At 50.2% G+C, this 27,960-nt stretch overlaps 2 protein-coding genes across 5 annotated transcripts; both read right to left on the bottom strand.

The window, feature by feature from the left end:
* Window positions 1-7,855: 7,855 nt before the first annotated feature.
* LOC306813226 (uncharacterized protein) lies at window positions 7,856-10,194 on the bottom strand. The gene is made up of 3 exons (XM_079328439.1): window positions 10,088-10,194; window positions 9,615-9,690; window positions 7,856-9,427 (listed from the first exon to the last, which is right to left on the bottom strand). The coding sequence occupies exons 2-3, from the start codon at window positions 9,661-9,663 to the stop codon at window positions 8,253-8,255; spliced, it is 1,224 nt and encodes a 407-aa protein (XP_079184565.1). The 5' UTR covers window positions 9,664-9,690; window positions 10,088-10,194; the 3' UTR covers window positions 7,856-8,252.
* A 4,681-nt stretch (window positions 10,195-14,875) lies between these two features.
* On the bottom strand, window positions 14,876-27,674 carry LOC306813330 (ubiquitin carboxyl-terminal hydrolase 42-like). 4 transcript variants are annotated; one of them, XM_079328671.1, is made up of 11 exons: window positions 27,060-27,674; window positions 26,437-26,637; window positions 25,004-25,114; window positions 24,829-24,931; window positions 24,621-24,688; window positions 24,384-24,454; window positions 23,603-23,685; window positions 23,252-23,363; window positions 22,847-22,987; window positions 22,532-22,632; window positions 14,876-15,879 (listed from the first exon to the last, which is right to left on the bottom strand). In XM_079328671.1, the coding sequence occupies exons 2-11, from the start codon at window positions 26,621-26,623 to the stop codon at window positions 15,870-15,872; spliced, it is 987 nt and encodes a 328-aa protein (XP_079184797.1). In that variant the 5' UTR covers window positions 26,624-26,637; window positions 27,060-27,674; the 3' UTR covers window positions 14,876-15,869. The 4 variants fall into 4 exon arrangements, with proteins under 4 accessions (XP_079184797.1, XP_079184798.1, XP_079184795.1 ...); XM_079328669.1 differs by lacking the exon at window positions 14,876-15,879 and adding an exon at window positions 21,139-21,835; XM_079328672.1 differs by lacking the exon at window positions 22,532-22,632.
* Window positions 27,675-27,960: the final 286 nt, after the last annotated feature.

Raw genomic sequence — 27,960 nt, 5'->3', positions numbered from 1 at the left:
TATGGGGGGTTTGGGGGTTTTTGAGGTTTTTGGGTTGGTTTTGGGGAGGTTTTGGGGGTTTTGGTTTGGTTTGGGGGGGTTTGGGAAAGGTTTTTGGGTTGGTTTTGGGGAGGTTTTGGGGGGTTTTTGGGTTGTTTTTGGGTTGGTTTTGCAGCTTTTGGGGGGGTTTTGGTTCCGATTTTGGAGGTTTTGGGGGGGGTTGAGGTTTGTGGGTCGGTTTTTGGAGGTTTTGGGGGTTTTGGTTTGGTTTTGGAGGGGGGGGTTGGGGAGGTTTTGGGTGGTTTTGGGTGGGTTTCTGAGAATTTGGGGTCGGTTTGGAGGTTTTGGGGGTTTTGAGGGCGGTTGGGGAGGTTTTGGGTGGTTTTGGGGGTTTTGGTTTGGTTTTGGGAGGTTTTGGGGGGGGTTGGGGAGGTTTTGGGTGGGTTTTTGAGGATTTTGAGTCGGTTTGGAGGTTTTGGGGGTTTTGAGGGGGGTTGGGGAGGTTTTGGGTGGGTTTTGGGGGTTTTCGTTTGGTTTTGGGAGGTTTTGGGGGGGGGTTGGGGAGGTTTTGGGTGGGTTTTGGGGGTTTTGGTTTGGTTTTGGTTTTGGTTTGGTTTGGGGGGTTTTGGGGGGGTTGGGGAGGTTTTGGGTGGGTTTTGGAGGTTTTTGGGTCGGTTTTTGGAGGTTTTGGGTGGGTTTTTGAGGATTTTGGGTCGGTTTTTGGAGGTTTTGGGGCACTCACGGTGATGAAGCCGCCGCCCTTCGACTGCCCCGGTCCGGGTCCCGCATCCTCACGAGCTGTCAATCTGAGCAAGGGGCGGGGCCAAGTGAGAGGGGTGGGGCCTCGAGTGGCCACGCCCACAAACGGCGAAATTCACGGGAAATTCGGGCAAAAATCACAGGAAATTCACACAAAAGTTACACAAAATTCAACCAAAAATCAGGCAAAATTCACTCGAAATTTAAACAAAATTTACACAAAATTTACACAAAATTCACCCAAAATCCAGAACTAATTTACTCAAACGCCACTCAAAATTTAGCCAAAATTTAACCAAAATTCACATAAAACTCATTCAAAATTCAGCTGAAATTTGGCCAAAATTCACCCAAAATTCTACCAAAATGCACCCAAAAATTACTCCAAATTCAGCCAAATTTACATTAAACTCACTCAAAATTCATCCAAAATTTACCAAAATGTTACCAAAATTCTGTAATAATTCACACATTCAAGCAAAATTCACACAAGTCACTTAAAATTCAGCCAAAATCCATACAATTTTCGAGCAAAATTCAGCCAAAATTCAACAAAAAATTATCCAAAATTAGGCCAAAAATCAAAATTCAGCCTAAATTCAACCAAAATTCACACAAAATTCAACCAAAATTTACCCAGAATTCCACCCAAATTAGACTGAAACTCACATAAAATTCAGCCAAAATTTAGCCAAAATTCAGCCAAAATTCACCAAAATCCATCCCACATTTAACCAAAATTCACACAAAACTCACACAAAATCCCCCCAAAATCCCCTCCAGGTTTCCCCAGGTGCCCCCAAACCCCCTAAAATCCCCAAATTTCCCCCGACGTTTTTCCCCATTTTCCATCCAAATTTCTTCAATATTCACCAAAATTTCCCCATTTTTCACCCAAATTTTCCCATCTCCCCGCACTTTTAACAAAAATTTCCCCATTTTTCACCCAAATTCCCCCATTTTCCCCCTGCCAGATGTGTCCCAGGAGCCCCCAAAACCCCCCAGGTGCCCCCAAGCCACCCAAATTTCCCCATTTTTTCCCCATTTCCTTCCCTCCAGGTGACCCCAAATCCCCACCGGGTGACCACAGGTGTCCCCAAACCCCATAAATTTCCCCATTTTTCATCCAAATTTCCCTATTTCTCACCTAAATTCCCCAATTTTTTTCCCCGTTTTCTCCCAAATTTCCCCATTTCCCCCCATTTTTTTGCCATTTTCTCTCCCAGGTGACCCCAAATTTCCCCAAATTTCCCCGTTTTCCACCCAATTTTCCCCATTTTCACCCAAATTACGCCAATTTCTTCCTCCCAGCCCCACCCAGGTGTGTCCCAGGCATGTCTCAGGTGTCCCAGGTGCCCCCAGGTGTGTCTCAGGTGCCCCCATTTTCCCCCCACCTTCCCAAAGTGCTCAAAGATGCCCCCCAGCATGTCCTGTGTGGGAGCCCAGGGCATACCCTTGGCCTCCTTGGGGGTCTCAAAACCCCCCTGGCAAGGGTCTCAAAGACCTCTGAGTGAGACCCTGGTGTCACAGGTGCTGAATTCTAACCCCTGGGGGAAGTTGTCAGCACAAAGAGAATGGAAACAAGCTACCAAAATTAGTAAAGTGTAAATTAGACCTTCAGAACATAGATAAATAGGTTTCTTGGAATGTTTATGATAAGGGACACGTGGCCAAGATGGAGAATTTGGGGGGTGGACACCTTTTCCTCCTCCTTCTCCATGTCATCCATGTTGGGTGACACGTTGGCACTCTTGGATTGGATGGGGTCAGGGCTGGACCATTTAATAAAATTGTATTGTATTGGGAAAATTTTGTAAACATGTAATACGTAGTACAAACTATATAAGATAAGCCCTGCCTTCAGCAGGCAGGTTCCACCACGAATGCCAGGCTGAGCAGACCCTGCTGGCCAAGCAAAAAGTCCCTGAGATAAGAAATGCTAAATAATCCTTGGAACAAGAGAAAACCATCTCCTGCAATCTCTCATTGGCTGCTTCAGGGAGAATCAGGGTTTGAACCACCTTCATGTCCCTCTGGGGTGATCTTGGGGCAAAGGAGAAACCCCAGACTGGGACAGTCCTGGGTGATGTTGCAGTGCAGGGAGCTCACCTGGAGCCACACGGGCCCCCTGAGCCCTTCTGCAGGGGGCAGCCATAGCAGCCAGGGAGCTCTTCTCAGCCTGGGGGGGGGAAGAAACAGTGAAAAAACAGAGAAAAACGGTGAAAAAATGACGAAAATCCACCCAGAAATGAGCCAAAACCAACGAAATTCCACCCAAAAATCCAACCCAAAAATCCACCCAAAAATGGTGAATTCGACCCAAAACCAACAAAAATTCCACCCGAAATTCCACCTAAAATCCACCCAAAAATGGTGAAATTCAACCCAAAAACAACAAAAATTCCACCCGAAATTCCACCTAAAATCCACCCAAAAATGGTGAAATTCGACCCAAAAATTTCACCCAAAAAAAGCAAAAAGTCCACCCCAAAATGAGCCAAATCCACCCAAAAATCCATCCAATATCATAAAAATTCCACCCAAAGTATGGCAAAAATTCCGCCCAAAAATTATTTTAAAAACCACCCAAAACTGACCCAAAATAACCCAAAATTGGGTGAAATGGACCCGGAAACTAGTCCAGGTGAGCATAGTAAAGGGAAAATGTAGAGAAACGGTGAAAAATTGAGAAAATACATCCAGAAATGGTAAAAATCCACCCAGAAGTGACCCCAAAACAGCAAAATTCCACCCAAAAATCCAACCAAAAATTGTAAAATTTGACCCAAAAATCCACCCAAAAATGACAAAAATTGCACCCAAAAATGACCCAAAAAGAGCAAAATTCAACCCAAAAATCCAGCCAATAATCCACCCAAAAGCAACTCAAAAGTGGAAAAATTCAACCAAAAATCCACCCAAAATTGACAAAAAGTCCGACTAAAAATGGAAAAAATATCACCCAAAAATCCCACCCAAAACTGGAAAAATTCCACCCAAAAATCCACCCAAAAGTGACTCAAAAGTGGCAAAAATTCAATCCCAAAAAATTGCAAAAATGCCACCCAAAATGACCCAAAATTGGGTGAAACAGACCCAAAATCCAGCCCACGTGGGCACAGGTGAGGGGAAACGGGGAAAAATGGGGAGAAAGGGTGAAAAAATGGCTAAAATCCATCCTGAAATGGTGAAAAAACAGGGAGAAATGGGGGGGAAATGGGGAGAAACAGGGGGAAAATAGAGAAAAAATCAAGAAAATTGGTGGAAAAAAAGAGAAAAATGGTGAAAAAATGGAGAGAAACAAAGAAAAAATGGAGAAAATTGGTGAAAAAACAGCGAAAATCCATCCAGGAATGGTGAAAATCCACCCAGAGTGACCCAAAACAGCGAATTGCACCCAAAAATTGCACCAAAAAATGACCCAAAAATGGCAAAAATCCCACCCAAAATTAGAAAAAAATCCACCCAAAAATTGCAAAAATTCCACCTAAAAAATGACAAAAACTCCAACCAAAGATGACCCAAAAAGTGCGAAATTCAACCAAAAATTCAATGCAAAATTGAAAAAAATCCACCCAAAAATCCAACCAAAAACGGCAAAATTCCACCCAAAACTCCACCTGAAATTGGCAAAAATTCTACCCAAAAATGACCGAAAAATTACTCAAAAATGCAACAATAACAACAACAACAACAACAACAACAACAACAACAACAACAACAACAACAAAAAGGTCCTGGAAGATACATTAAAAAAAAACCGCTAAAAATCCCTCCAAAAAAAAAAAAAAAAAACTGAAAAAGACCCCTAAAAAATTCCAAAAAAATTCCCACAAATTCCCCAAAATACCCAAAAAAAAATCCCTCAAAATTTCCACCTGGTTTAAGGTCCGGAAGGTGAAAAAAAAAACATAAAACAAACCTCCAAAAAAGTCCTGGAAGATGCATTTTAAAAATGCTAAAAATCCCCGAAAAAAAAATTAAAAAAAAACCAAGGAAAAAATTCCAAAAAAATTCAAAAATTCCCAAACAATTCCTCAAAAATTTCCACCTGTTTTAAGGTCCTGAAAAAACACAAAATACTCAAAATAATGATGAAAAGTTCCTGGAAGATACATAAAAAAATCTCAAAAAAAAAATCCAATAAAAGCCCTAAAAAATTCCCCTAAATTCTCACTTGTTTTCAAAGTCCTGAAAAACCACAAAATACTCAAAATAATGATGAAAAGTTCCTGGAAGATACATTAAAAAATCTCTAAAATTACAAATTTTTAAAAAATCAAAAAAAAAGCCCTAAAAAAATTCCCAAAATATTCCCCAAAATTCTCACTTGTTTTCAAAGTCCTGAAAAACCACAGAATACTAAAAATAACGACAAAAAGGTCCTGGAAGCTAAATAAAAAACCCTGCTAAAAATAAAAAGAAAAAAAAAAAAATCCACGCCCCCCCCCCCGCATAACCTATCACCCTCCACCCCTCACCTGCCCCATCCTGCTCGCCCAGCTTTGTCCTGGTGCCGCTGTGGCCGCGTCCCCTCCTCCTGCCCTCGGAGCTCAGGAACCGCTGCAGGGTTCGCTCATGTGCCCTCAGGCCCCTGTGGCTCCTTGGGCACCTTGGAGGGGGTGGACAACGCCCTCTGGGACAGCGAGCGGCGCGCACTGGCCTTGGGGACAGCCCTGTCCCCGGCCTTGTCGCCGTCGGAGTTGGGTCGGCTCCAGGAGCGTTTCCAGCCCTGCAGTTCACCCACCGCCGGCTCCCCGGGGATCCCCCGCCCGTTTTGGGGTCCCGCTCGGAGGTGGTGGCAGTCGTGGTGCGCCACTTGCAAGTCTTCAGTAGGGCGGGAGGCTCGGGGGTGTCCGCGGGGCTTCCATCTCCGCGAGTGGTGGGAAGAGAGTCAGTTTTGGGGGTTTCAGAGGTTTTGGGGGCGGATTTGGGGTTGGTGGAATGGGAGGAGTTGAGTTTGCGGGGTCCTTGGGATGGATTTGGGGCTGGTGGGACAAGGGAAGCATTTTGTGGGCTGAATTTGAGACTGATGGGATGAAGAATAGTTTAGGGGGCTCCAGGGCTGGATTTGGGGGTGGAAAGGGAGGCACTCCCAGCCTGGCATCCCCATCTTGAGGGCTCCCAATTTGTGGAGTCCCAAATCCCCGAGGTGTCCCTGCCCACCCAGGGGTCCCAATTCTTTGGGTTCTCCTGCCCACCCAAGGGGGTCCCACCCAGTGGGTGCCAACGCCAGCCCTTGCAGCCCCCAGCCCTGCCGGAGACAGCGTGAAAGGCGCCCCGCCACCCCCGTGCCCCGTGCGCAGGTGGGACCTGATGCGCTTCCCCTCCCCCTTCCCGCTCCTCCTTCGCATTGGGGACACCTCTGATCCCCCCTTTGTCACCCTCGTGTGCCACTCAGCCGAGAGGGACTTGGCACTGCACAACCCTCTCTCTGTGCCATCCCCGCGGTGGAACCTTAGCTTTTTGTCACCGCCACCCGACAATTTGTCACCAGCACCCCAAAGCGGAGAGTGGCCCACATCCTTACGGGGGGGGGGGGGGGGGGGGAAAGGGTGACAAAATTTTTGGGGTCACCCTCGACCACTTCCACTCCCCCTCATCCCCCCCGAGAATGTTGATGGACCCCGCAACCCCCGCGCTGCAGAATCCTCCGAGGGGACCTTGGGGATTTGCGGGGGTGCGGGGTCGCGTCCCTCGTCCCCGCGGTATCTCCGCTGCTGCGCCCGTGCTCGGCTCTGGTTCCTGTCGCGGCTTCCCCATGTGACTGGGCAGGAGTTTCAGTCACACTCTCACCTCCTCCTGAGGGACGTGATGTCCCTTCTCCCGCTGGGGACGCGCTGGTGACGCCTGGGGGGACACCGCTGGTCAGTCCTCGAAGTGACTGCGGGGTGGTTCCTGGAGTGCCCCTGATGTAATAGCTGGGGGGGCCCGCGATGTTCATTTTGGGATCTCCAGGGTGGACCCCGAAGTCCCTTCCCATCACCACAAAGTAACCCCTCCAGCCCGTGCCTCAGCTTCCCCTTCCATCCACAGGGACTATCCAGAGCTAATGTTCTTGAATTTGGTTTTCTTGGGGGAGTTTTGGGGTTGGGGCTATTCAGATGGACTGGTGGGCCAGTGGGATGAGCCAGGGTGTGGCCAGGTTAGGTGGTCAGGTGGGCTGGAGGCTGGCCAGGCTGGGGGGGCTGCAGAGCCAGGGGCCATCCGGACCACAGTCCACTGGGATCCATTGGGCTGGTGTTCATCTGGACCAGTGCCCATCCAGAGTGGGATCCAGAGCTCTGCAACACCTTGAGGCATGTGGGGATACCTTGGGACGCGGGCCCAGGACCCCAGGGACTTTGTCTTGGGGACTTTTGGCCCCAGGGCCATGTGCCCCACCACAGGTGGGGGAAAGGGACATAGGGGGCAGGACAGGGACACAGGGAGCAGCTGAGGACAGGGATTCACAGAGGGGACAGGGACACACAGAGGGGTGACAGGGAGCCACAGCAACAGATGGGGACATACAGAGGGGAGACAATGTCACCACACCTGTGACAATGCTGCCACCAGGACACCTCCGGTGATACCCAGCACGGGGCCATGTGACCCCATGGGTGACAATGACCCTTGCCATGTCCCCAGCCTATCCTCAGGGGCAGTTAAGTTCCCCTAGGTGCAGCGTGCAGGTGGCTGTGGTGGCTGTCACTTGCTTCCAGGCGACTTGTCACCAGCTGAAAAAGTTCCTCATCCCGCCCAGGTGGGTGTTGACATTTGGCTGACACCACAGTGGTGTCAGTGAGGACCTGGTGGCATGAACTACATCAGGCAGTGCTTTGTCATGGCCAAGATGAAGGTGCTGGTGGCACTGTGGTGGCACAGATGGTGGCATTGATGTTGTCCCAGTTCCTGTCCCTACCCATGTCCATGTCCCGCCATGTCCCTCTGGAGGTCTCTGTCCCCCCAAGTCCCCATCCATGTTCCCCATGTCTCCCCAGGTCCCCATCCATGGCTGTGTCCCCATCCATGTCCTCCCTATGCCCCCATATATGTTTTCGTTCAACACGTTTATTTTTACCCCAGTTTCACAGGTTTCAAAGGGAGAAACAGAAACCTTTCAAGACCAAAACAAAATCATTTACATGTTCCTGCCATGCACTTGGGTGGGTGGAAAGAACCTTTTATGGAGGGGTTTCCACCTCACCATCTCTAAAATTGTGGGCTTTTCTCCAATCTGTCCCCATTTGGCTATGGAAGATGCTGGGCCAGAGAGAACTAAAACAATGGATTTATGTTGGAGATAACCTCCAAGGCCATCCAGTGTCACTTGATGCCACCAGAAGAAGCAAAACCTGAGATTTTTCTGGGATCAGAAGTTGACAAATCAAACTCTCCACAATAGATTTCTGATATTGGTTTGTGGATGTGTCCAGGTGCCCATGGGGAGCCAGGAAGATGTGGAGGTGCCCAGCCAGGGCAACCAACATAGACCACTGGCACCATGGATCACCAGAACTGCCCACCAGGGCTCACTGGGGATCATCCAACACGGATCCTGCCATGGGGGATGGAGTTGGAGCAGCGCCCAAAGCTTTTCCCACACTCGGAGAACTTACAGGGCTTCCTTTGAGGTGGCTCCGTTGGTGTTGGGTCAAGGATGAGCTCTGAGAGAAGCACTTCTCACACCTGGGACACTTGTAAGGCCTCTCCCCTGTGTGGATGCGCTGGTGCTTGATGAGGCCAGACTTTTGCTTGAAGCCCTTGCTGCAGTCCAGACAGTGGAAGGGCCTCTCCTCTGTGTGAATCCGCTGGTGCAGGAGGAGATGGGAGCTGGTGTTAAACTTCTTCCTGCATTTATCACACTCAAAGGGCCTCTCCCCAGTGTGGCTCCTCTGGTGGACAATCAGTTCAGAGCTTGTCCTGAAGCTCTTCCCACACTGCCCACACTCGTAGGGCCACTGCCCTGTGTGGATTCCCATGTGGCGGATCAGGTGGCAGCTCCGGCTGAACCTCTTCTCACACTTGCCACACTCGTAGGGCTTTTCCCCCGTGTGAATCCTCTGGTGGACAGTCAGTTCAGAGCTCGTCCTGAAGTTTATCCCACACTCCCCACACTCATAGGGCCGCTCCCCTGTGTGGATCCTCTGGTGGGCAGTTAGGGTGGAGCTCTGGCTGAAGCTCTTCCCACAGTCGAGACACTCGTATGGCCTCTCCCCAGTGTGGATGCGCCGGTGGGTGACAAGGGCAGAGTTGTGCTTGAAGCCCTTCCCACAGTCAGGGCAGCAGAAAGGTTTCTCCTCTGTATGGGTCTGCTGATGCCTGAGGAGAGTGGAGCTGGTCTGAAACCTCTTCCTGCATTCCCCACGCTCACAGAGCCATTCCCCTGTATGGATTCTCCAGTGGCAGATCAGGCTGGAGCTATGGCTGAAGCTCTTCCCACATTTTGAGCACTTGTGGGGCTTGTCCCCATCCTGAAGCTGCTCATGGACCCCCAGCTCCGAGCTCCGGCCGCCTCCCTGGCCTGGGCTGGCTCTTTCCTCCTCAGGTCTCCATGATCTGCATTTGCAGTCTCCCCTCATACAGGACCTCCAGGGCTTTTCCTCCCCTTTGCATTCCTGCGCCATGGAGCCGCTGCAAACGGCCTCTTCCACGAGGTTCTGCTGCAGGGATTTGTCCTCCCTGGTGCCTGTCCTCAGCTCCTTGTCTGGGGCAGGAAGGACAAGGACAGGATGGGATTTGTCTCCGTGCCAGAGGGAAGGGGAAGGAGATCCCCCCGGGTGTGTCTCTGGCAGGACAGCATCAGTAGCAGAGTTGTCCTGCAGCCAAGGGAGATACTGGGCTGGGAGATGGAACAGGACACAGGGGGAAAGGGGCAGTGACTTCCTCCTCACCTGCCTGGGGCTCCCGGGCCATCTTCCTCGAGGCCTCTTCCTCCTCCATCCGGCCAAGGCTTGGGAAAGGCAAATCCTGGTTAGGGTACAAGGGCTGAGTGTATTGGTTTTGATCGTCCCACTGCCCAGGTCCAGCTTGAGAAGACACTGCCCCTTTCAGCCTCAGGGGGCCCGGAGCCCGCTCATCACCAGCCGCCCCCACCCCTCCAAGCTGCCGGCAGTCCCCGGCTCCGGGATCGCCCCTCCGGGCTCTCCTCACTCGGGGGCTCCCGCGTTCCACCCCCGGCTCTCCCAGGGGTCCCCAAACCCGATATCGCCCCCGCTCTCCGCCGGTACCGGGCGATAGCCTGGACCCCTCAAGATCCCCCAAGGGGTATTTGCGGTTCATCTTTGGGGTCCAGCAAGATCCAAATATCTCCTGCACACAAGAAAAACCTCTCGAAGACCCTCCGATGGATTTGGGGCGAGTCCACCTTCCCCGCACACCTGCGAGTTCCGGGGGGCTGGATGCTACCGAGCCTGGGGTAGCTGCGGCCTGAGTGGGCGGCCAGGGAAACCGCGTGGTTCTGCCGCTGCTCTTCTTCCCTCCTCCTCCTCCTCTTCCTCCCACTCCTCCTCTTACTCCTGTTCCTGCTCCTTTGTCCCTCCTCTTCCCCCCGCTCCTCCTCTTACTCCTGTTCCTTTGTCCCTCCTCTTCCTCCCACTCTCCTCCGCTCCCAGCCCGGCCCGGGCAGATGCCGACACCCAAAAGCAGCCGCGCTTTGCCCTGGGGGTGTCGCCGAACCGGCCCCGCCCCGCACGGCACTGGGAGGGATCCTGAGAGCCCCGGGAAGGAACTGGGAGCGTTTCCTCCCCCAGTGCCGTTCTTACTGGGAGCACTGGGAGGCAGATGGGAGCAAACGGCGCCCGGACCCGGCTACAGCCGGCGGTGGGCGGGCCAAACCAAAGGGCGTGGTTATGCAAATACAGGAGCGCTCGCGCGCTGTGATTGGTGGGCAGGGCCCGGTCACGTGAGGGCCGGGTGGCGGCCCGGAGCGGAGGCGGTGTACGGTGTGAGGGGAGCGGGATCGGGAGTACGCGACTCGGTACAGGAATATAACCGGGAATAGGGGCAGGGACCAGGAACAGGGGGGAGGGACCGGGAATGGGAATATGGGAACGGAACAGGGAATATGAAATGGAAATATGGTAACAAGGCAAGAGTATGGGACTGGGAGTATGGGAACGGCAACCAGACAAAGAATACGAGACGGGGAATGGGATCCGGATTGAGATGGGAGCAGGGTGGGACCGGGCGCGGAGTGGCGCGGGAACGTGTGGAGGGCAAGGGGAGAGAGAGTGGGAAGAGGGGCTGATGACGCCGGGAACATGGGGACAGTTCCAGGTAGGGGGTGCTTGATCAGCTGCTCCAGAACCTCTGCCAGGGTCTCGCAGCGACCCGGAGCCGCTGGGCCTGGGGTGCCCAAAGCACTCAGCAGCCCCCAAGTCTCTCCCAGGAACCCTCAACTCCCTCGAACCCAGCATCCCCCACAACCACGGGAAGTTGCCGCCATGTCGCCCATGTCTTAGTTCAATGTCTTTATTTTTACCCCGGTTTTGGGTGTTTTGAAAGGACAAAGAGAAATTAAGAGAAAATCCAGGCCACAGGGAGCCCGGAGGATGTGGAACCCCTCAGCCAGGTGTCTTCCCAACACAGATCACCAACAAGACAAATAACTAGGGCTCTGCCCAACAGAGGTCACTGGAGATCATCCAATGCGAATCCTCCCGTGGGGGACGGAGCTGGAGCAGTGTACAAAACTATTCCTGCACTCGGGGCACTTGCAGGGCTTCCATTAGTGGTGCCTCTGTTGGTGTTTCATCAAGGCTGAGGTCTGTTTGAGCTCCTTCTCACACTCGGGACACTCGTAGGGCTTGTGACATCACAGGGGTCAAGGCTGTGATGTGTTCTGGTGCCTGTGACATCACAGGGGTCAGGGCTGTGATGTGCTCTGGTGCCTGTGACATCACAGGGGTCCAGGCTGTGCTCTGGTGCCTGTGCCATCCCAAGGAGCGGGGCTGGCTGTGGTTTGTTTGGTGCCTGTGCCATCCCCAGGGCAGTGTCCCAGGGCAGCTCTCAGTGTCCCCAGCAGGTCACGCTGTCCAGTGCAGCCGTGCCAGCGGTCACTGCGCACTCGGGGCAGGCTGGGCTGGACGGGGCTCGGGGCAGAAACGCCGCCCCCGGGACTGGGGTCTCCCCCTGACTCTGGGCCCAGCCCTTGGTGGCTGCGCCTTGGGCAGGGCACGGGGCTGCTGCTGGCCCAGGGGTACAGGCCTTGCCCCCTGCCAGCTGCCTGGGCCCCTCTCATGCCTGTCCCACATCCCTGGGGCTCCTGTCCCTGATGCTCCCCAACACCTTCAGTGCCCCCATCAAAGCCCCACTCAACCTCTGCGCTGTGACCTCTGGAAAAAGAGGAAGAATGAGAAAAAGGAAGTGTTAGTTGACCGTGGCTGGATGCCAGGCACCCATCGAAACTGCTCTGTCACTCCCAGAGATGGACAGGAGAGAGAAAATAGAATGAATCCTTCATGGGTTGAGATAAGGACTGGAACATTCAGCAAATGCCATCATGGGCAAAACAGGTTAGAAATTAGAGATAGCAATCAAGTTTATTCCTATCAAAATAAGAGCAGGATAGTGGGAAGTAAAATAAAACTTCAAAAACACCTTCTGCCCATCCCTCCCTCCTTCCCAGCCCTTCGTCCTGCCCCAGTGAGTGCAGGGATACAGGGAATGGGGGTTTTGCTCAGTTCATGTGTTGTTTCTCCTGCTGCTCAGGGAGAGGAGTCGTTCCCCTGCTGCACCAAGGGGTCCCTCCCAGAGACGCTTCTCCATGAACTTCCCCAAGGTGAGTTCATCTCACAGACAGCAGTTCCTCACAAACTGCTGCAGCGTGGGTCACTTGCATGGGGTCACAAGTCCTGCCAGGACCCTGCTCCAGCGTGGGGTCCTCTCTGCACGAGTTTGCAGATCCCTGCCAGGTCCCTGCTCCAGCACAGGTTTCTCATGGGGTCCCAGTCTCCTCTCAGGCATCCCCCTGCTCCGGCACGGGCTCCTCCAGGCGCTGCAGGTGCATCTCTGCACTCCGTGCCCTCCATGGGCTGCAGGGGCCCGGCTGCCTCAGCACAGACTGCACCATGGAATGTCAGGGCAATCAGCTTCAGCCCCTGGAGCAGCTCCTGCCCCTCCTCCTGCCCTGCCCTGCCTGTGTGCACACTTGTTCCTCTCTCGTGTTCTCACCGTGCTCTTCCCTGGCCACAGTTAGAACTACATGATAATCAGTTTTCTTTTTCTTCAGTCTGTTATTCCAAAGGCGTTATTACCATTTCTAACTGGCCCAGCATTGGCCAGCAGCTGGTCTCTTCTGGAGCTGGCTGGTGCTGACTGCAGGACATGGAGGAGCAGCTGCTTCCAGCAGCCTCTCGCAAAAGGCACTGCTGAAGACCCCCAGATCAAAACCTGGCCATGCAAACCTAGTGTAAGTATGGTAGGGTTTTTATTACTACTAATTCTTATTATTGCTTATAATTCTTATTATTATTGCTAGTATTTTAGTATCTTTGACTATAATAATAGTGGAACTCGAAACAAAAGTTCTTAAATGCAAATAGAAGTTAAAATTTTGACATCTCCTTGTCCTGCCATGTTCTGTGTCAGTGCTGTGTGCTGCCAAGGCTCCCTATTTCCCTGGTTTGGAAAATTTAATGCTCACATTCATTGCTCATATGTCAAAAGGAGAGGGCTCATTCCAATCAAATGCATTGCCTGAACTCTTCTAGTCCCAGCTTTCGAAGCTTGTATTCTAACATTGATGACTTTCTTGGCTTCTGTTAATATTTGTGATTTTATTAACAAAATGTTCTCAGATGTGATTTTTCAAGATTCTGTAATCAGCTTTCAGTTTTTCTCTTGCATTTCTTAATGGTGTGTCACAACAGAACATAGCATTTTGGGTGGGAACACTTCAGTCTGGGATAGGATCGTCTCAGCAGCAGCTGGTTTTGCACATCTAAGCAGAGATAAATGAACTGAACATTCTGTCTTGTTGCAGAACCCCTGGTGCCCAGCTCGAGGGAGCTGCAGTGGGAGCTGGTTGTGCTGGGGATGGGGAATGGCAGGAGCTCCGGCAAGGGGCCAACAATGGACACTGACCCTTTGCTGAGCAGGGCCTTGGGGCCCTTCGGTGGTGGGTGGTCATTGCCTGGGCACACCGGGACTCTGTGGGAGCCGGGAACAGCGAGAGAACCCGGGCCATCACTCACCAAGTGCAACCTGGTCCTTGGGCAAAAACCACCCCACAGACAGGGTTGTCTTTGCTGGAGGCAGAGTTCACCCAAACAGTTTTTTCTAACATGCCCCTCAGGTGTACCACTGGAACCTTATCTCCATCTGGTGCTCCCAAGGGCTCTGATTGGGCAGGGCCTTCTTGGTTAGTGGAACCTCGGGTATTCACTAACCATGTGGCCTTTGGTAGATTGATCTCCCAGTTCTTGAAAGCCCCCCCACCGAGTGCCTTTAAGGTGGTTTTAAGCAGACCATTGCATCGTTCGACTTTCCCAGCCGCTGGTGCTTGGTAGGGAATATGGTACACCCACTCGATGCCATGTTCTTTAGCCCAGGTGTTTATAAGGCTATTTTTGAAATGAGTCCCATTGTCTGACTCAACTCTTTCAGGGGTACCATGTCTCCAGAGGACTTGTTTTTCCAGGCCCAGGATGGTGTTCCGAGCAGTGGCGTGGGGCACAGTGTAGGTCTCCAACCATCCGGTGGTGGCTTCCACCATGGTCAGCACGTAGCGCTTGCCTTGGCGGGTCTGAGGCAGTGTGATATAGTCAATCTGCCAGGCCTCTCCATACTTATATTTGGACCATCGCCCCCCATACCAGAGGGGCTTCACCCGCTTGGCCTGTTTGATGGCAGCGCACATGTTACAGTCATGAATAACCTGAGAGATGCTGTCCATGGTTAGATCCACCCCTCGGTCTCCTGCCCACTTATAGGTGGCGTCTCTGCCCTGATAGCCTGAGGCATCGTGGGCCCATCGAGCCAGGAACAGTTCTCCCTTGTGTTCCCAATCTAAGTCTATCTTTGAGACCTCTGTGCAGCCTGATCTACCTGCTTGTTGTGCCTATGTTCTTCATTAGCCCGACTCTTGGGAACATGGGCATCCACATGACGAACTTTCACGGGGAGCTTCTCTACCCGAGTGGCAATGTCTTTCCACTCATCAGCAGCCCAGATTGGTTTTCCTCTATGTTGCCAGTCAGCCTTTTTCCACCTTTCCAGCCAACCCCACAGAGCATTGGCTACCATCCATGAATCAGTGTAAAGGTAGAGCTTTGGCCATTTCTCTCTCTCAGCAATGTCCAAGGCCAGCTGAACAGCTTTGAGTTCAGCAAGTTGACTCGATCCACCTTCTCCTTCGGTAGCTTGTGCAACCTGTCGTGTGGGGCTCCATACGGCAGCTTTCCACTTCCGGTTCATCCCCACAATGCGGCAGGAACCGTCGGTGAAAAGGGCGTAGCGTGTACCATCTGCTGGCAGCTGGTTGTACGGTGGAGCTTCTTCAGCCTGGGTCACTTGCTGCTGCTCCTCTTCATCAGCGAGACCAAAATCTTCACCTTCTGGCCAGTTTGTAATTATCTCCAAAATCCCAGGGCGATTCAGGTTACCAATACGGGCGCGCTGCGTGATGAGGGCAATCCACTTGCTCCATGTGGCGTCGGTGGCGTGGTGAGTAGAGGGAACCTTTCCTTTGAACATCCACCCCAGCACTGGCAGTCGGGGTGCCCAGTACTTCCTTTGTGCTGTGTCTTATGCCACTGCTTTATTCTGCTTTTAGAGTCTGGCTGTGAAGAGAAGTCCCCCAAGAAAGCAGAGCTTGCTGAAAGATCTGACATCCTGGCTCTAAAGAAGGGATGGAACAGCACACACTGCTGAAAAGATTCCAGCTGTTCTCAGGGCACAAAGAAAGCTGAAACTATTTTACTTCCTATTTGGTAGTCCATCTCTGCCTATATAAGAAAGCCCTGAAATGTCAGATTTCAATAAACTCAGTCTTAGACTGGTATTTCCTGTGCTGGTGATAGTCTTTTAAAGCCAGCCTTCTGCCTGACCTCTCTGCTGTTGTAGTTCCATGGGTTGTTGCCTCTTATCCCTTCCCATGGACAGGCCGGTGTTCAGCCATCTCCAGGACAGCAGGACCCCATCTCACATCACTGTGACCTGGGAAGACAAAAACTGTCACTCTAAATGTCCCTCCCTTCCTCCTTCACAGGCATTTGGCCCTGCCAGTGAGGTTTGCTGCTGATTGCTGCAGGAAAAAGGAGATCACTGTGACATTTCGGGGCATGTGGAACCAAGGAAACCCTTGTGACCCTGTGGGGCTTAATGGAACTGAGGGTCTATTGTGGCACAGCGGGGCCATGTGGAGCCAAAGCACGCTTGTGACCCTGTGGATCTAATGAGACCATTGTGACACTTTGGAACCTCATGGAACCAAGGGTCCATGATCACACTTTGGAACTAAGGAGACCATTGCTGAGAGTACAGAAGCTATGGAACCAAAAGTCCATGTGACTGAGCAAGATCTCATGGAACCAGAAAGATCATTGTGAAATTTTGGGGCCCCATGGAACCAAATATCCATTGTGACACTACAGAAACTAACAGAACCAAGGGGCCCTTTTGACACAGCAGGCCTTGTGGAACCAAGGAGTCCAAAGTCTAAAACATTCCTTGCATAGTTCTGCCTTGGGGAAGGGAAGCCTCCTTGGTGGCAACTTGGGCTTGGCATACCTTTGAGGAGTGTGTGTGTTTTCAATAGGAAAACTTAGGATTTTACAGGATTCGTGGGTCAGAGACAACACAAACTCCAGAGCTTCCATGCAACAACCACCTTTTTTATTGTTCAGATCCTTCTTATATAGGAGATTCAAGAGTGCCTGATCCAGACAGCTGATTGGTCCCAGCTCCCTGACCAGTGAGATGTCTGCAGCCCAGGGTGGGACGTCATTGGGTGAAGTCCCTGTCTGGGTTTGTATAAAACCTATCATAGTCCACCCTGGGGCTGGCCCGTGGAACTGGGCCAGGTCTCTTGTTTAAAACCAAATTAATTGCTCAGTACAAGCCAGCTGTACTGCGACATTAAGAGTTCTAAATTGCTTCAAAAAATAGAAAAACAAGAAAAACTCTGTTCGCCTGAATGCCACCAGTGCTCTGAGCAAAGCAGGTCCCAGGTGAGTGAGGAGAGACGGGATGGGGTTGGGGGATGTGGAGCAAGGTTGTCCACACTGGGTCAGACCTCAAGGCACAGCTTCTCTGACAAGGCCAGACCTCCTGAGGAGAGTCCCTGGATCAATATCAATCACCTCTTCTCTGAGGAGAACAGTAATAAAATACACCCTTTAAAATAGGAATGTCTATTTCCTAGAAGCTCTTTGAAATATTTCTCCTTAATGGCAGTAGATAACCTTCCCAATGAACTACATTAGACCAGAGGGAGATCAAGGCAGATCCATCGTTTTTCAGGACTTGATTCTAATGAGCTCTGTGGTGCATTTGGTGCTGAGCCCTTGAACCTCAGGACAAACCAGGAGTCAAAGTCAGAAGAAAAACCCAAAGTGTCTTGAAGCATTAATGAGTCCCACTGAGGGACCCCAACACAGGCTCCTCATGGACTCCTTGAAGGAGAGAAGTGGAGGCCATGATTGCACAAAAAAATCTCAGAGATTCCGTACGGGAAGGAAAATCCAAAGTATCTTAAAAACCTTGAGTATCTCAAAGCATTAAGGAGCCTCACTGAGTGTTAATACAAAGCCTCTCAAGAGGCTCGTTAGAGTAAATAATTGGAGGCCATGATTGCACAAACCTCAGAGAGTTGGTATCAAAAGGGAAACACCAAGTACCTTAAAAACCTGAAGCACTAGTAGCCCTGCTGAGTATTGTTACTGACCAAGAATCTCAAGGGACTAATTACAGCAAATAATTGGAGGCCATGATTGCACAAAGCTCTCAGAGACTCCAAGGCAAAAGCAAAATCCAAAGTCCTTTGAAAAACCTGCAGTCCCTGGGAGCATGAAGGAGCCCCCCAGGACGATTCCTGAACAAGGCTCCCAAGGGACTCCTTCCAACAGGTCCTTGAGACCTTTGGGATGTGGGGGAAAGCTGAGGGCAGGACAAGATGTGACAGTGCCCAGCCTTGCTGGGGCTGTGCCAGGAGGCCCCAGTGCCTCAGGACAAGGTGTCTCTCCCAGCCCTTGGTGGCACAGACCCTGCTGTGCCCCAGGGCACCAAGGCTTGGCTTCTCTTTGTCCCCACCTGTCACCATTGCCTCCAGTTTTCTGCTCTGACTGAGACCTGGGGATACTTTCTTAGTTGTGTCCCTCAGTGGGATCCATTAACAATATCAAAAACTTTGAAGTTTCTGACTTTGAACTCTAGAGAGGTTTCTGCAACTCCCTGTCAGGGACTGATGCTCAGGGCCACCTCCCTGCAGAAGGAGCGCTGGGCATCCGCCCTCAGCTGGGAGAGGCCATCGAGGAGAGCACAAAGGAAGGAGCTTCCTGCAGCCTGAGGAACTGCCCCTCCTGACCCAGTCTGACTGTTCAGCAGATGGAGTCGTGGGCCTGTCCCAGTCCGCACCAGCCAGAGAAGAAGAACCTGATGGGAGCAGCAGAGGGGTCTCAGTGCTGCATCCCCCAGAGAGCACAACCCCCATCAGCCATCAGAGAGCCCCAGCTGAGCTGGGGGTGTGCTTCATCCTGGACATCACAACCTGGCAGGATTCCTTGATGGTGCATAGGTGGCTGGGGAGAGAAGCAGCAGCTCAGATCCTCTATAGCCAGGGGAAAGAGTGTGTGGTATATGGGCAGCATGCCTGGGGGTGGAACCCCCAGTGAGGATGGGCATGGAACCCTGAGCCCATGTCCAGGACCTCAAGCGCATGGCTGGGATCCAGAGCCCATGGCCAGGACTCCCTGTTGAAGACAAGCACAGGACCCCAAACCCACAGCCAGGACCTCAAACCCCAAACAAGCTTGAATCCAGAGCCAAAGTTTCATTTTTAGGGTCCAAAACTGCCTGGCTTGTGTCCAAACCTTCATTTATATACTCCAAGTGCTGCTCTTAAGGTGTCGAGACAAATCCAAAGGGCTAAGAGCATCATTTTGAAGGCCTCAAGTCCAATTTGGAAGGCCCAAAGTCTCATTTGTAGAGACCAAAGTCTCATTTTTAAATGAGGCCCAAACCATCTTTGTAACTTCCAAAACCTCACTGTCAGGGGCCAAACTCCTTTTTAGGATTCAGTCTTCAATTTGGCAGGCTCAAAGCCTTCTTTTTAAGCCTCTAAGGAGACATTTACAGGGTGCCAATCCTTGGTTTATGGTATTGGAGCACCCCTAAGGGCACTAAACATAACTTCAGAGTTCAAACTCTCTTTTTCATTTCTAAAGACCCATTTTTAGGGCCCACAGTTTCATTTTTAGGACCCAACCCCTCATTTGTAAGAGTTCAAAGCCCTCTTTTACAGCTCAAAAATTCCACTGGAGTGTCCAAAGCCAATCAGTGCAAGATTCATTTCTTGAGGTCAGAGATTACCTCCTTTGCACAGTCCAAAGGATCATTTGTAGCATCTCACATATTCTTTTCTTGTAAAGACACTATTTTGGGGCAAAAATCCTCATTCCAAGTCTCCCATTCTCTCTTTTATTACTCACAGACATTTTTAGGGTCCACAGTTTCATTTGGAGGACTCAAAGCTCATTCGACAGATAGAAATCTTCTGTTACCCTTGCAAAGTTACACTGAGAAGGTCAAAAGCCTTGTGTTTTCTTCCCAAAGTCCTAGTTTTGGCTCCAAAAGCAGCTATTTTTAGGCTACAAAGCCTCAGTCTTAGTGTCCAAAGTCTCCATTTTAGTTTTGAACATCTCCTTTTGACAGTCCAAAGCATTGTTTTTCCTCTCCAAAACTTCCTTTTGTACTCTAAATGGGCATCTTTATGATCCAACTAGTCATTTGTAGGGTCCAAGCCACATCTTGCTTGTCCAAACCTCCATCTGCAAGATTCAAAGCCCTCTCTTATGGCCCCAAGCTTCATCTCTAGAATGCAAATCTTTGCTTCTAGTCTTGAAAGAGCACAGAGCTGCTAGTTCAATTTCAGAGAAAGTGGCAAAGATGCTCAGTGGGCTGGAGCACCACTCTCAAAAAGACAGGTTTAGAGTTTGGGTGTTTTAGCCTGGAGAAGAGAAGGCTCCAGGGTCTTCTAGCACCTTCTAGCCCCAAAAGGGTCTCCAAGAGAGCTGGAGAGTGACATTGCACAAAGGGATATGGAGTGACAGGACAAGAGGTAATGGTTTCAAACAGACGAAAATTAGGTTTAGATTAGATTTTGAGAAGCAATTCTTCCCTGAGAGGGTGATGAGGCCCTGGCAGAAGTTACTGAGAGCAACTGTGGCTGCCCCATCCCTGGAAGTGTTCAAGGCCTGGCTGGACAGGGCTTGAAGCTACCCGGCCTAGTAGGACATGCCCCTGTCCATGACAAGGGAGTTTGAACTAGATGATGTTTAAGGTTCCTTCCAACCCAAAACATTCTAATATTCTGTTATTCTGTGATTCTGTGATTTGATGATTGAAAGTTTCCTTTTTAGGGACCAAATACCTACTTTTAGGTCCCAGATGTACATTTTTAGAGTCCAGTGACTCATGGCTGCTCTGCTGCACCTGGAGCCTGCCCTGGCCTAGTGTCTCCATAAGCTCCAACTTCCTGGTGGAGATGTTGATGGTCACCTTAGAGAGACAGCACTGCTGGCTGGATTCTTTCAGGTGTCCGTGATACCCTGAGCCTGGGAGGAAGGTCACCTGGAGGGTGAATCAGGGCTTTCCCACCCCCTTCTCCAGCAGAGGCACCTGCAGCCACTTGTCTCTGAATAAGCACAGATGGCTGTGGAGTATGTCCAAGGATGGAGCCTCCATGGGCTCACTCAGTAGCTTCTGCTGGGGCTCAGCACCCTTTACACCTCCCTTTCTAAAAGGGAGCTAAAAGTAGTTCCTGCCAGCCTATCTTTCCAGCCTGCCCAGGTCCCTCAGGGCAGGGCAGCACAACCCCTGGCCTAAGCACCACTCTTTGAGTTTGCTGTCATGTGCCAATTTGCTGAGCATGTCCTCTGCCCCAGAAAACAGACCATTAGTTGAGGAAGATGTTAACCAGGATGAATCCCAGTGCTGTTCCTGGCACCACAATACACTTGGTGGCCCTGAGCAGCACCCTCAGACCCCAGCCTTTTTCAGTCCTAATCACTGTTGGCTCATTCAGTTCGTGTCCTTTTGAGTGACTTGAACTCCATATTTAAAAAAGAAGAGATTGCCAGTTGGGGACATACAAGCATGTAGCTTTCAAAATCCCATTACACAAACATCCCACAGTGGGTATTTCCACCAATTGCCCCAAAACCTCCAGAGAAGGAAACACCTTGTAAATGATACACACAAGGCTAGCAAGGGGTTTTAATTCTAGCTTTGTCTTTTCTGCTTGTTTGTTCCAAATGAGTGTTTTCTCCTCCTCTTTGCTGACTGGTGGCACTCTGTCATCTCCACAAAGCGTCTGCGGAGATCATAGCCCCATTGTGGTGATCTGCTCTGCTCTCTCTGCCTTGGCAGGGATTGCTCCCGAGCAGCACAGGGTGCATCAGCCCTCTTGGAGCTAGCATTCGAGGACCCTGCCGGTGGGTCATCCTTTAGGTCTTGGTCACAGTGTGGAGAACTTGTCTTCCACCAGCTCCTCCTCACTGACTGCTGGTAGTCCGTGATCTCCACAAACTGTCTGCAGAAGTCATAGCCCTGCTGTGAGGACTGGCTCTGCTCTCTCTGTCTTGGCAGGTGTTGTACCCACGTAGCACTGGGAGCAGGAGCCCACCAACAGCTTCTGCTGAAGGTCCCTGAAGCTCTGCCATCCTTGAGAGCATGGTCATGACCTGGAGGAATAGTTCTCTTTCTCTTCCTTCCTGTTGAGTTGTTGGAGCCACTGCTGGTCATGAACCAGCTGCAGTGATCATTGCCCCACTGCAGGGATCTGCTCTGGATCCTCTTCCTGGCACTTGTCCTCTGGCAGTTCATTGACATATTCCTACCAGGTGGGTCATGTGTCCCTGCAGAACCCGCTTGCTCACTGCTGGCCTGCCACTGACTGAGGAAGGAATGGACATAGGATGGTGTCAGAGAGGAAGCCACCATTCCTCCCATTTTCAAGTCAGAGTGGTTTCTATAGCAGAGAGAAGATTTCACCAAGGTCACCAATGGAAGATTTGATGGGAATCTTTCCACCAGGTCTGCCCCTGTCTATTCTTCCTACAGCCTCCATTTCACAGAATCCTAGAAAGGTTTGGTTTGGAGGGTTCCTTACATACCATATGGTTCCACCTCCCTCTACCATGAACAAGAACAGGTTGAACAAGTTGCTCCAACCTCCATCCAGCCTGACCTTGAACACTTCTGGAATGGGGCAGCCACACCATAGAGAAGCTCATAGACAACTTCTGCCAGTGCCTCACCATCCTTACAGGCAATAACTAATTTCTAATAACTAATCTAAATCTCTCTTTCACTTTGAAATTTTTGCTTCTTGTCTTATCACTGCATTCCCTGATAAAGAATCCCTCTCTATCTTTCCTGGAGTCCTGTCAGCATCACCTAGTTTCAAAGAGCACACAAGGAGCAGCTTACACTGGCCAGCACCCTAAAGCCCAGCAAAAGAAACACTGATATGATATAGTTCAGAATTGACAGTACTGAAGTAAGCAGAGAAGCACCCAGGAAGATGAGACGACAAACTACAAAGCTGGGAAAAGGAAACATATTCTGAACATATGACCCTAGTTATTACCTGGCATAGAACAGCAAATAGGCTTGCTGCCTGAGAACCGTGTGGATGCCACAATTATCCACAGACTCATCATCCATCTTGTACCATAGTCCATTGCTGGCCTGCAAAGAAAGTCATCCATCTCTGGAAAGGAACTGCAAGTTTTCTCCACAACACTGAAGAGAGAAAGCAGCTGAACAAAGAGTACACCAAAAATCCAAATCAGTCCTGAAGGAGAAACCTTGTTTCCCAAAAGCCTTGGATACTTGTAACACTGACAAGGAAGTTTGTCTTCTCAGTACACTTGACTCTATCAAGAAAGAAGTTGCTCTTTACCTTTGTGTAGCAGAAGAAGTGTCCATCAAGACAGGTGTCACCACTGTGCACAACAAGAGCATATAAGGAGTAGAGGAGTGGTTCTCCAGCTGTGTCAGTCATGTATGGACGAAGATTCAAGTACTCAGGATACTCAACAATCTTCAAAAAGATCAACTGAGATCAGAAATTATCCTGAACTACCACATGAAACAGCCCTTTAGCACATAATGATTTGGGAAACAGGAAACTGTTCTCAGCCAAAGCACCTCTGTTGGAGCAGAGTTAAGGATGGTCTTCTCATAGGAATTCTCCTTTCCCATAACAGAGCACAAAAATCCCAACATGAGCAGCTTCTGAAAGAGTGTACTGCTTTGGGGACTCTCCTGTTTTGAAGAGAAAGTTGCACTGCAGTTGCATACACACCTTGCTGATCTTCTTGCCTGTGTGGTCGGCAGCCCTCTCCAGGCACACTGTGAAGACCTTGGGCACACAATGGACTGTAACCCTCTTGGAGGCAGTTACCTTCTTCTCACACCTTGAAACAGAGCCAAGTGCTGAAATGAACCCTGTATTCATCCAGCAAGGCAACACAAGCTTTTGTGTCTCATGTATCCTTACAGTAATTTAAGGCCACTCCATGCCATAAGGTCACATTAAAAAAAACTGTGTCTCATTATTGTGCTTTAAACCTCCTTGAGAAGATGACTGTGCTCAACCACATGCAGCTCCTTCACATGCAATCAAGTGCTAATAAATTGTTAGAAGTCATCTTACTTGCTACATTTGAAGCAGTATTTTCCATCCAGCTTTTTGGGTGTCACAAAATCCTCCAGAGCTGTGGTGAGGGATGAGGGTGCCTGGAGGAGCGAGAAAAGAGCCTCTGAGCTGTGGGAAATGCCCATGCCTGAACACTTCCAAAGAGTTAACAAGAACATCTGGGGGGGGAAGGAAGGAAGGAAGGAAGGAAGGAAGGAAGGAAGGAAGGAAGGAAGGAAGGAAGGAAGGAAGGAAGGAAGGAAGGAAGGAAGGAAGGAAGGAAGGAAGGAAGGAAGGAAGGAAGGAAGGAAGGAAGGAAGGAAGGAAGGAAGGAAGGAAGGAAGGAAGGAAGGAAGGAAGGAAGGAAGGAAGGAAGGAAGGAAGGAAGGAAGGAAGGAAGGAAGGAAGGAAGGAAGGAAGGAAGGAAGGAAGGAAGGAAGGAAGGAGGGAGGAAGGGAGGGAGGGAGGAAGGGAGGGAGGGAGGAAGGGAGGAAGGGAGGAAGGGAGGGAGGGAGGGAGGGAGGGAGGGAGGAAGGGAGGAGGGGAGGAGGGGAGGAGGGGAGGAGGGGAGGAAGGAAGGATTTCCTTTTTGTCCCAGGATTTCCTGGGGTCATCAGGAGCTTCCTCTGTGAATGCAGAGATGAGTGCCATGGTCTCTGCAGAAGTAGGTACATTCTGCTTCCCACCCACCACTATGCTCCCATGTGCTTGCAGGATCCATTTTTAAGACAAATACTTATGATCTGGAAAGGTACAGGGGCCCTGGGATGGCTTGAAGCACAACTGCAAGCCCTCTTACTTTGATATCCAAAAGGACATGGAGGAAGGCCTTGTAGGAATCAGAAACTGCTTGGCACCTCAAGCATATGACTGGAAAGAAAATCAAAATGCTGAGTGAAGGAGGAAGTTAAATGATGGTGATATTTTATGCTCATGGTACCAATTGCACCAGTTACAGGATCAGGCATTTATCACAGGCAGACAGAAGGAAGGGTGGAAACAATGCCAAGGAGAACAATTGATGTAGAAACATTACCTCTGGATTTCAGAAAGCCCCCAAATATTTGATGGATGATGGTAGTTGTTTGAGAAGAGATGTCCACACTGGAAATGAATAGCAAGGCAGAGTTATCTGCCAAAAGTTTAGCTTGGAAAGCCCTGGGCATAAGTTTTCCTTGATGAGAGCACATCCAAGGAGTCCAGTGGGCTTGAGAACACAGGAAAGGATATTTACTTAAACTTACCCATTGCTTCCACTCAGACAAGCTCTCTGCATGGCCTCAAGAGCACAGCGTAAGAACTCATAGGCATCTCCAGCCATGTCAGGCTCAAATTCTTCTCCTATGACTAAGAAAGAAGTTATTACTTTTCACCTACAAGAAAGAGAGACAACCTGTCCAACCACCTGAAATTACCTACATTTGAGGTCTCTGACAACAGCCCTAGGCCAGATGACGTTGGCTGAAGAGCGCAGGACTTGCCTAACGTGCGCTTCCATGATGCACATCATGCAGAAGCCTTGCTGATGACCTGAAGAGGGAGGGAGGGAGGGAGGGAGGGAGGGAGGGAGGGAGGGAGGGAGGGAGGGAGGGAGGGAGGGAGGGAGGGAGGGAGGGAGGGAGGGAGGGAGGGAGGGAGGGAGGGAGGGAGGGAGGGAGGGAGGGAGGGAGGGAGGGAGGGAGGGAGGGAGGGAGGGAGGGAGGGAGGGAGGGAGGGAAGGAGGAAAGATCCTAGATTAGCACATCATCCATAGCACTGGGAAACCTGATGGAGATCTTGAACTTCTAAGAATAGTCTTCAATTCTCCCAAGTTGACAATGTCACAGAATCACAGAATGATTTGGTTGGAAGAAACCTCCAGGATCATCGAGTCCAACTCATGCCCTAATCCCTCAACTAAACCATGGCACTGAGTTCCACAACCACGGATGGTGACTCTGCCACCTCCCTGGGCAGACCATTCCAGTACTTTATCACACTTTCAATAAAAAAATTTTTCCTAACATCCAACCTAAATTTCCCTTGGCACAGCTTAAGACCGTGTCCTCTTGTTTTCTCAGTTGTTGCCTGGAGAAAGAGGCCAACCTTTCAGGTAATTGTAAAGAGTAGCCTTTGAGTCTCCTTTTCTCCAGGCTACACAACCCAGGCTCCCCAAGTCATTCCTCACAGAACTTGTGTTCCAAGCCCCTCACCACCCTCGTTGCCCTCCTCTGGATGCCCTCAGTTGTCTCAATGTCCTTCTTAAACTGAGGGGCCCAGAACTGGACACAGCACTCAAGGTGTGGCCTCACCAGGGCCAGGTGCAGGGGAAGAATGACCTCCCTGCTCCTGCTGACCACACTATTCCTGATACAGACCAGGCTTGGCCACCATGGCACACTGGTGGCTCATGTTCAGTCAGCTGTTGACCAATACCCTGAAGTCCCTTTCTGCCTGGGCACTGTCCAGCCACACAATCCCCAGCCTATAGCATTACAGGGGTTTTTGTGGCCAAAATGCAGGACTTGGCACTCAGACTTATTAAATGTAGTTTTCTTGGACTCTGCCCATCTATACAACCATTCCAACTGTTCCTAACAAGCCTTGGACATTTTAGTGCAGGGAAAACCTTCTTCAGAAATTATCTCAAAATTTTGGTGCAATAAGCTGAGAGTTTTTAACTTGCAGGAACAGAGATACTAGGCTAGAAAGAGGTGCCTTCCTGAAGATGGACATGCATCTTGTGTCATCTATGGACACACACAATGGGGGCTTGAAGAAAGGCTACTGTCCTTCTAAATACAGTTCTAGTTTCTGTAATCCTTAGGATGTGCTCAAGAGATTCACAAGGAAATATTCCTGAAAGTACTCACACAACTGGCTATGGTCACGAGAGAGCAGGTAGTTGGCCAAAGGTGGTGTGTATGTCAGACATTGCAGGATGACATTGATGTAGCAAGTACTGCCCAGGTTGCAGAGTCCTGCTCCAGGTCTCTGTCTTTGCTGCCAGTCCATGCAAATCTCCTCTGGGGGAAAGAGGATCCTTTGTGGCAGAGCCATTCCCTCAGCAATGCCTGCAGGGGAATGTTATTTGATGAGATGTGATAATATCGTTGCTTGAAAGCACATTCAAATGTTGGGTTCCATAGAGGAGCACCAAGAACAGCAGCTCTAACTGCCATGACAGAAACACTGGGGAAAGCCTAACAGCCCATTTATATCTACTGGTGTGGAAACAGTTTTGGGAAACAGTCTGATCCCCTGCTTAGTCTGCCAAAAGTCCTACAACCTCCCATTCTGATTTCTGGACCTCAGGCTACCTTCCTTTCCCTTTAGAGCCTTGGATTCTTCATTCCTTTTTCCTCATTGTAATGTGAAAAGAACAAACAAGTACCTATGAATGTCATGTCTTCCTATGAGCAATGTCCTCTTTCAAAGTCTTGTGCACTAGTGACAGAGTGACCAAATGCATTTTCCTGTGTCTAACCAAAATCACCTGGGTCAGTCTGGCTGCTCTCAGGATCTAGTTTGGTAGCACACTGACACTCAGGAATGAAGCACCAGCCATGTTGTCTCTGCGCATTCACAAATTTCAAGGCTGCTGACAAAACTTTTACAGGAATTATTTCCTTTTGAAGCCGTTCCTCTCAGGAACAGATGGAAAAGTTGTGGATGACAAAGGATCCAAATCCTGCTCCAGAAAAATCAGATGAGAACTAAACCCATCTCCTGTTGAGAAAGAAAATAAATGCAGCTTGAAAATTAAAGAACGCCAAATGTGGCCCACAGAACAGCTTTAACTGTCAGAATAAATTTTTTTTTTTTTTTGGTGCTTGTAGTCACTGCCAAAGACAGAGAGTGCTTGAAAAAATGCAGACGTGCAAGCAGCAAAGAAAGGAGCTGAGTTATCCTGAAGACCAGCTCAATCTTTGCTGGTCTGCTCTTCAGGATACCAAGTACGGGGCAGGTGAGGTCACAATGGCAGGGCAGGTGCCACATCTCTGCCCCTTTGTGACACAAAGCTGTGTGTGGACATCTCCTGTTGTGCCCACAGAACCCAGTGGCTCTACACAACCCAGGCAATTCTCACAACTGGAAGTCACTGGAACTCCCCTGGTGTGGGAGCCCAGGGCATACCCCTGGTCTCCTTGGGGGTCTCAAAATCCCCCTGGTGAGGGTCTCAAAGGCTCTTGAGTGAGACCCTGGTGTCACAGGTGCTGAATTCTAACCCCTGGGGGAAGTTGTCAGCACAAAGAGAATGGAAACAAACTACCAAAATTAGTAAAGTGTAAATTAGACCTTCAGAACATAGATAAATAGGTTTCTTGGAATGTTTATGATAAGGGACACGTGGCCAAGATGGAGAATTGGGGATGTAGACACCTTTTCCTCCTTCT

The sequence above is a fragment of the Erithacus rubecula genome, assembly GCF_903797595.1.
Source record: "Erithacus rubecula genome assembly, chromosome: 28".
NCBI lineage: Eukaryota > Metazoa > Chordata > Aves > Passeriformes > Muscicapidae > Erithacus > Erithacus rubecula.
The sequence above is the reverse complement of the archived record's forward strand: the minus strand, read 5'-3'. Positions and strand labels throughout refer to the sequence as shown.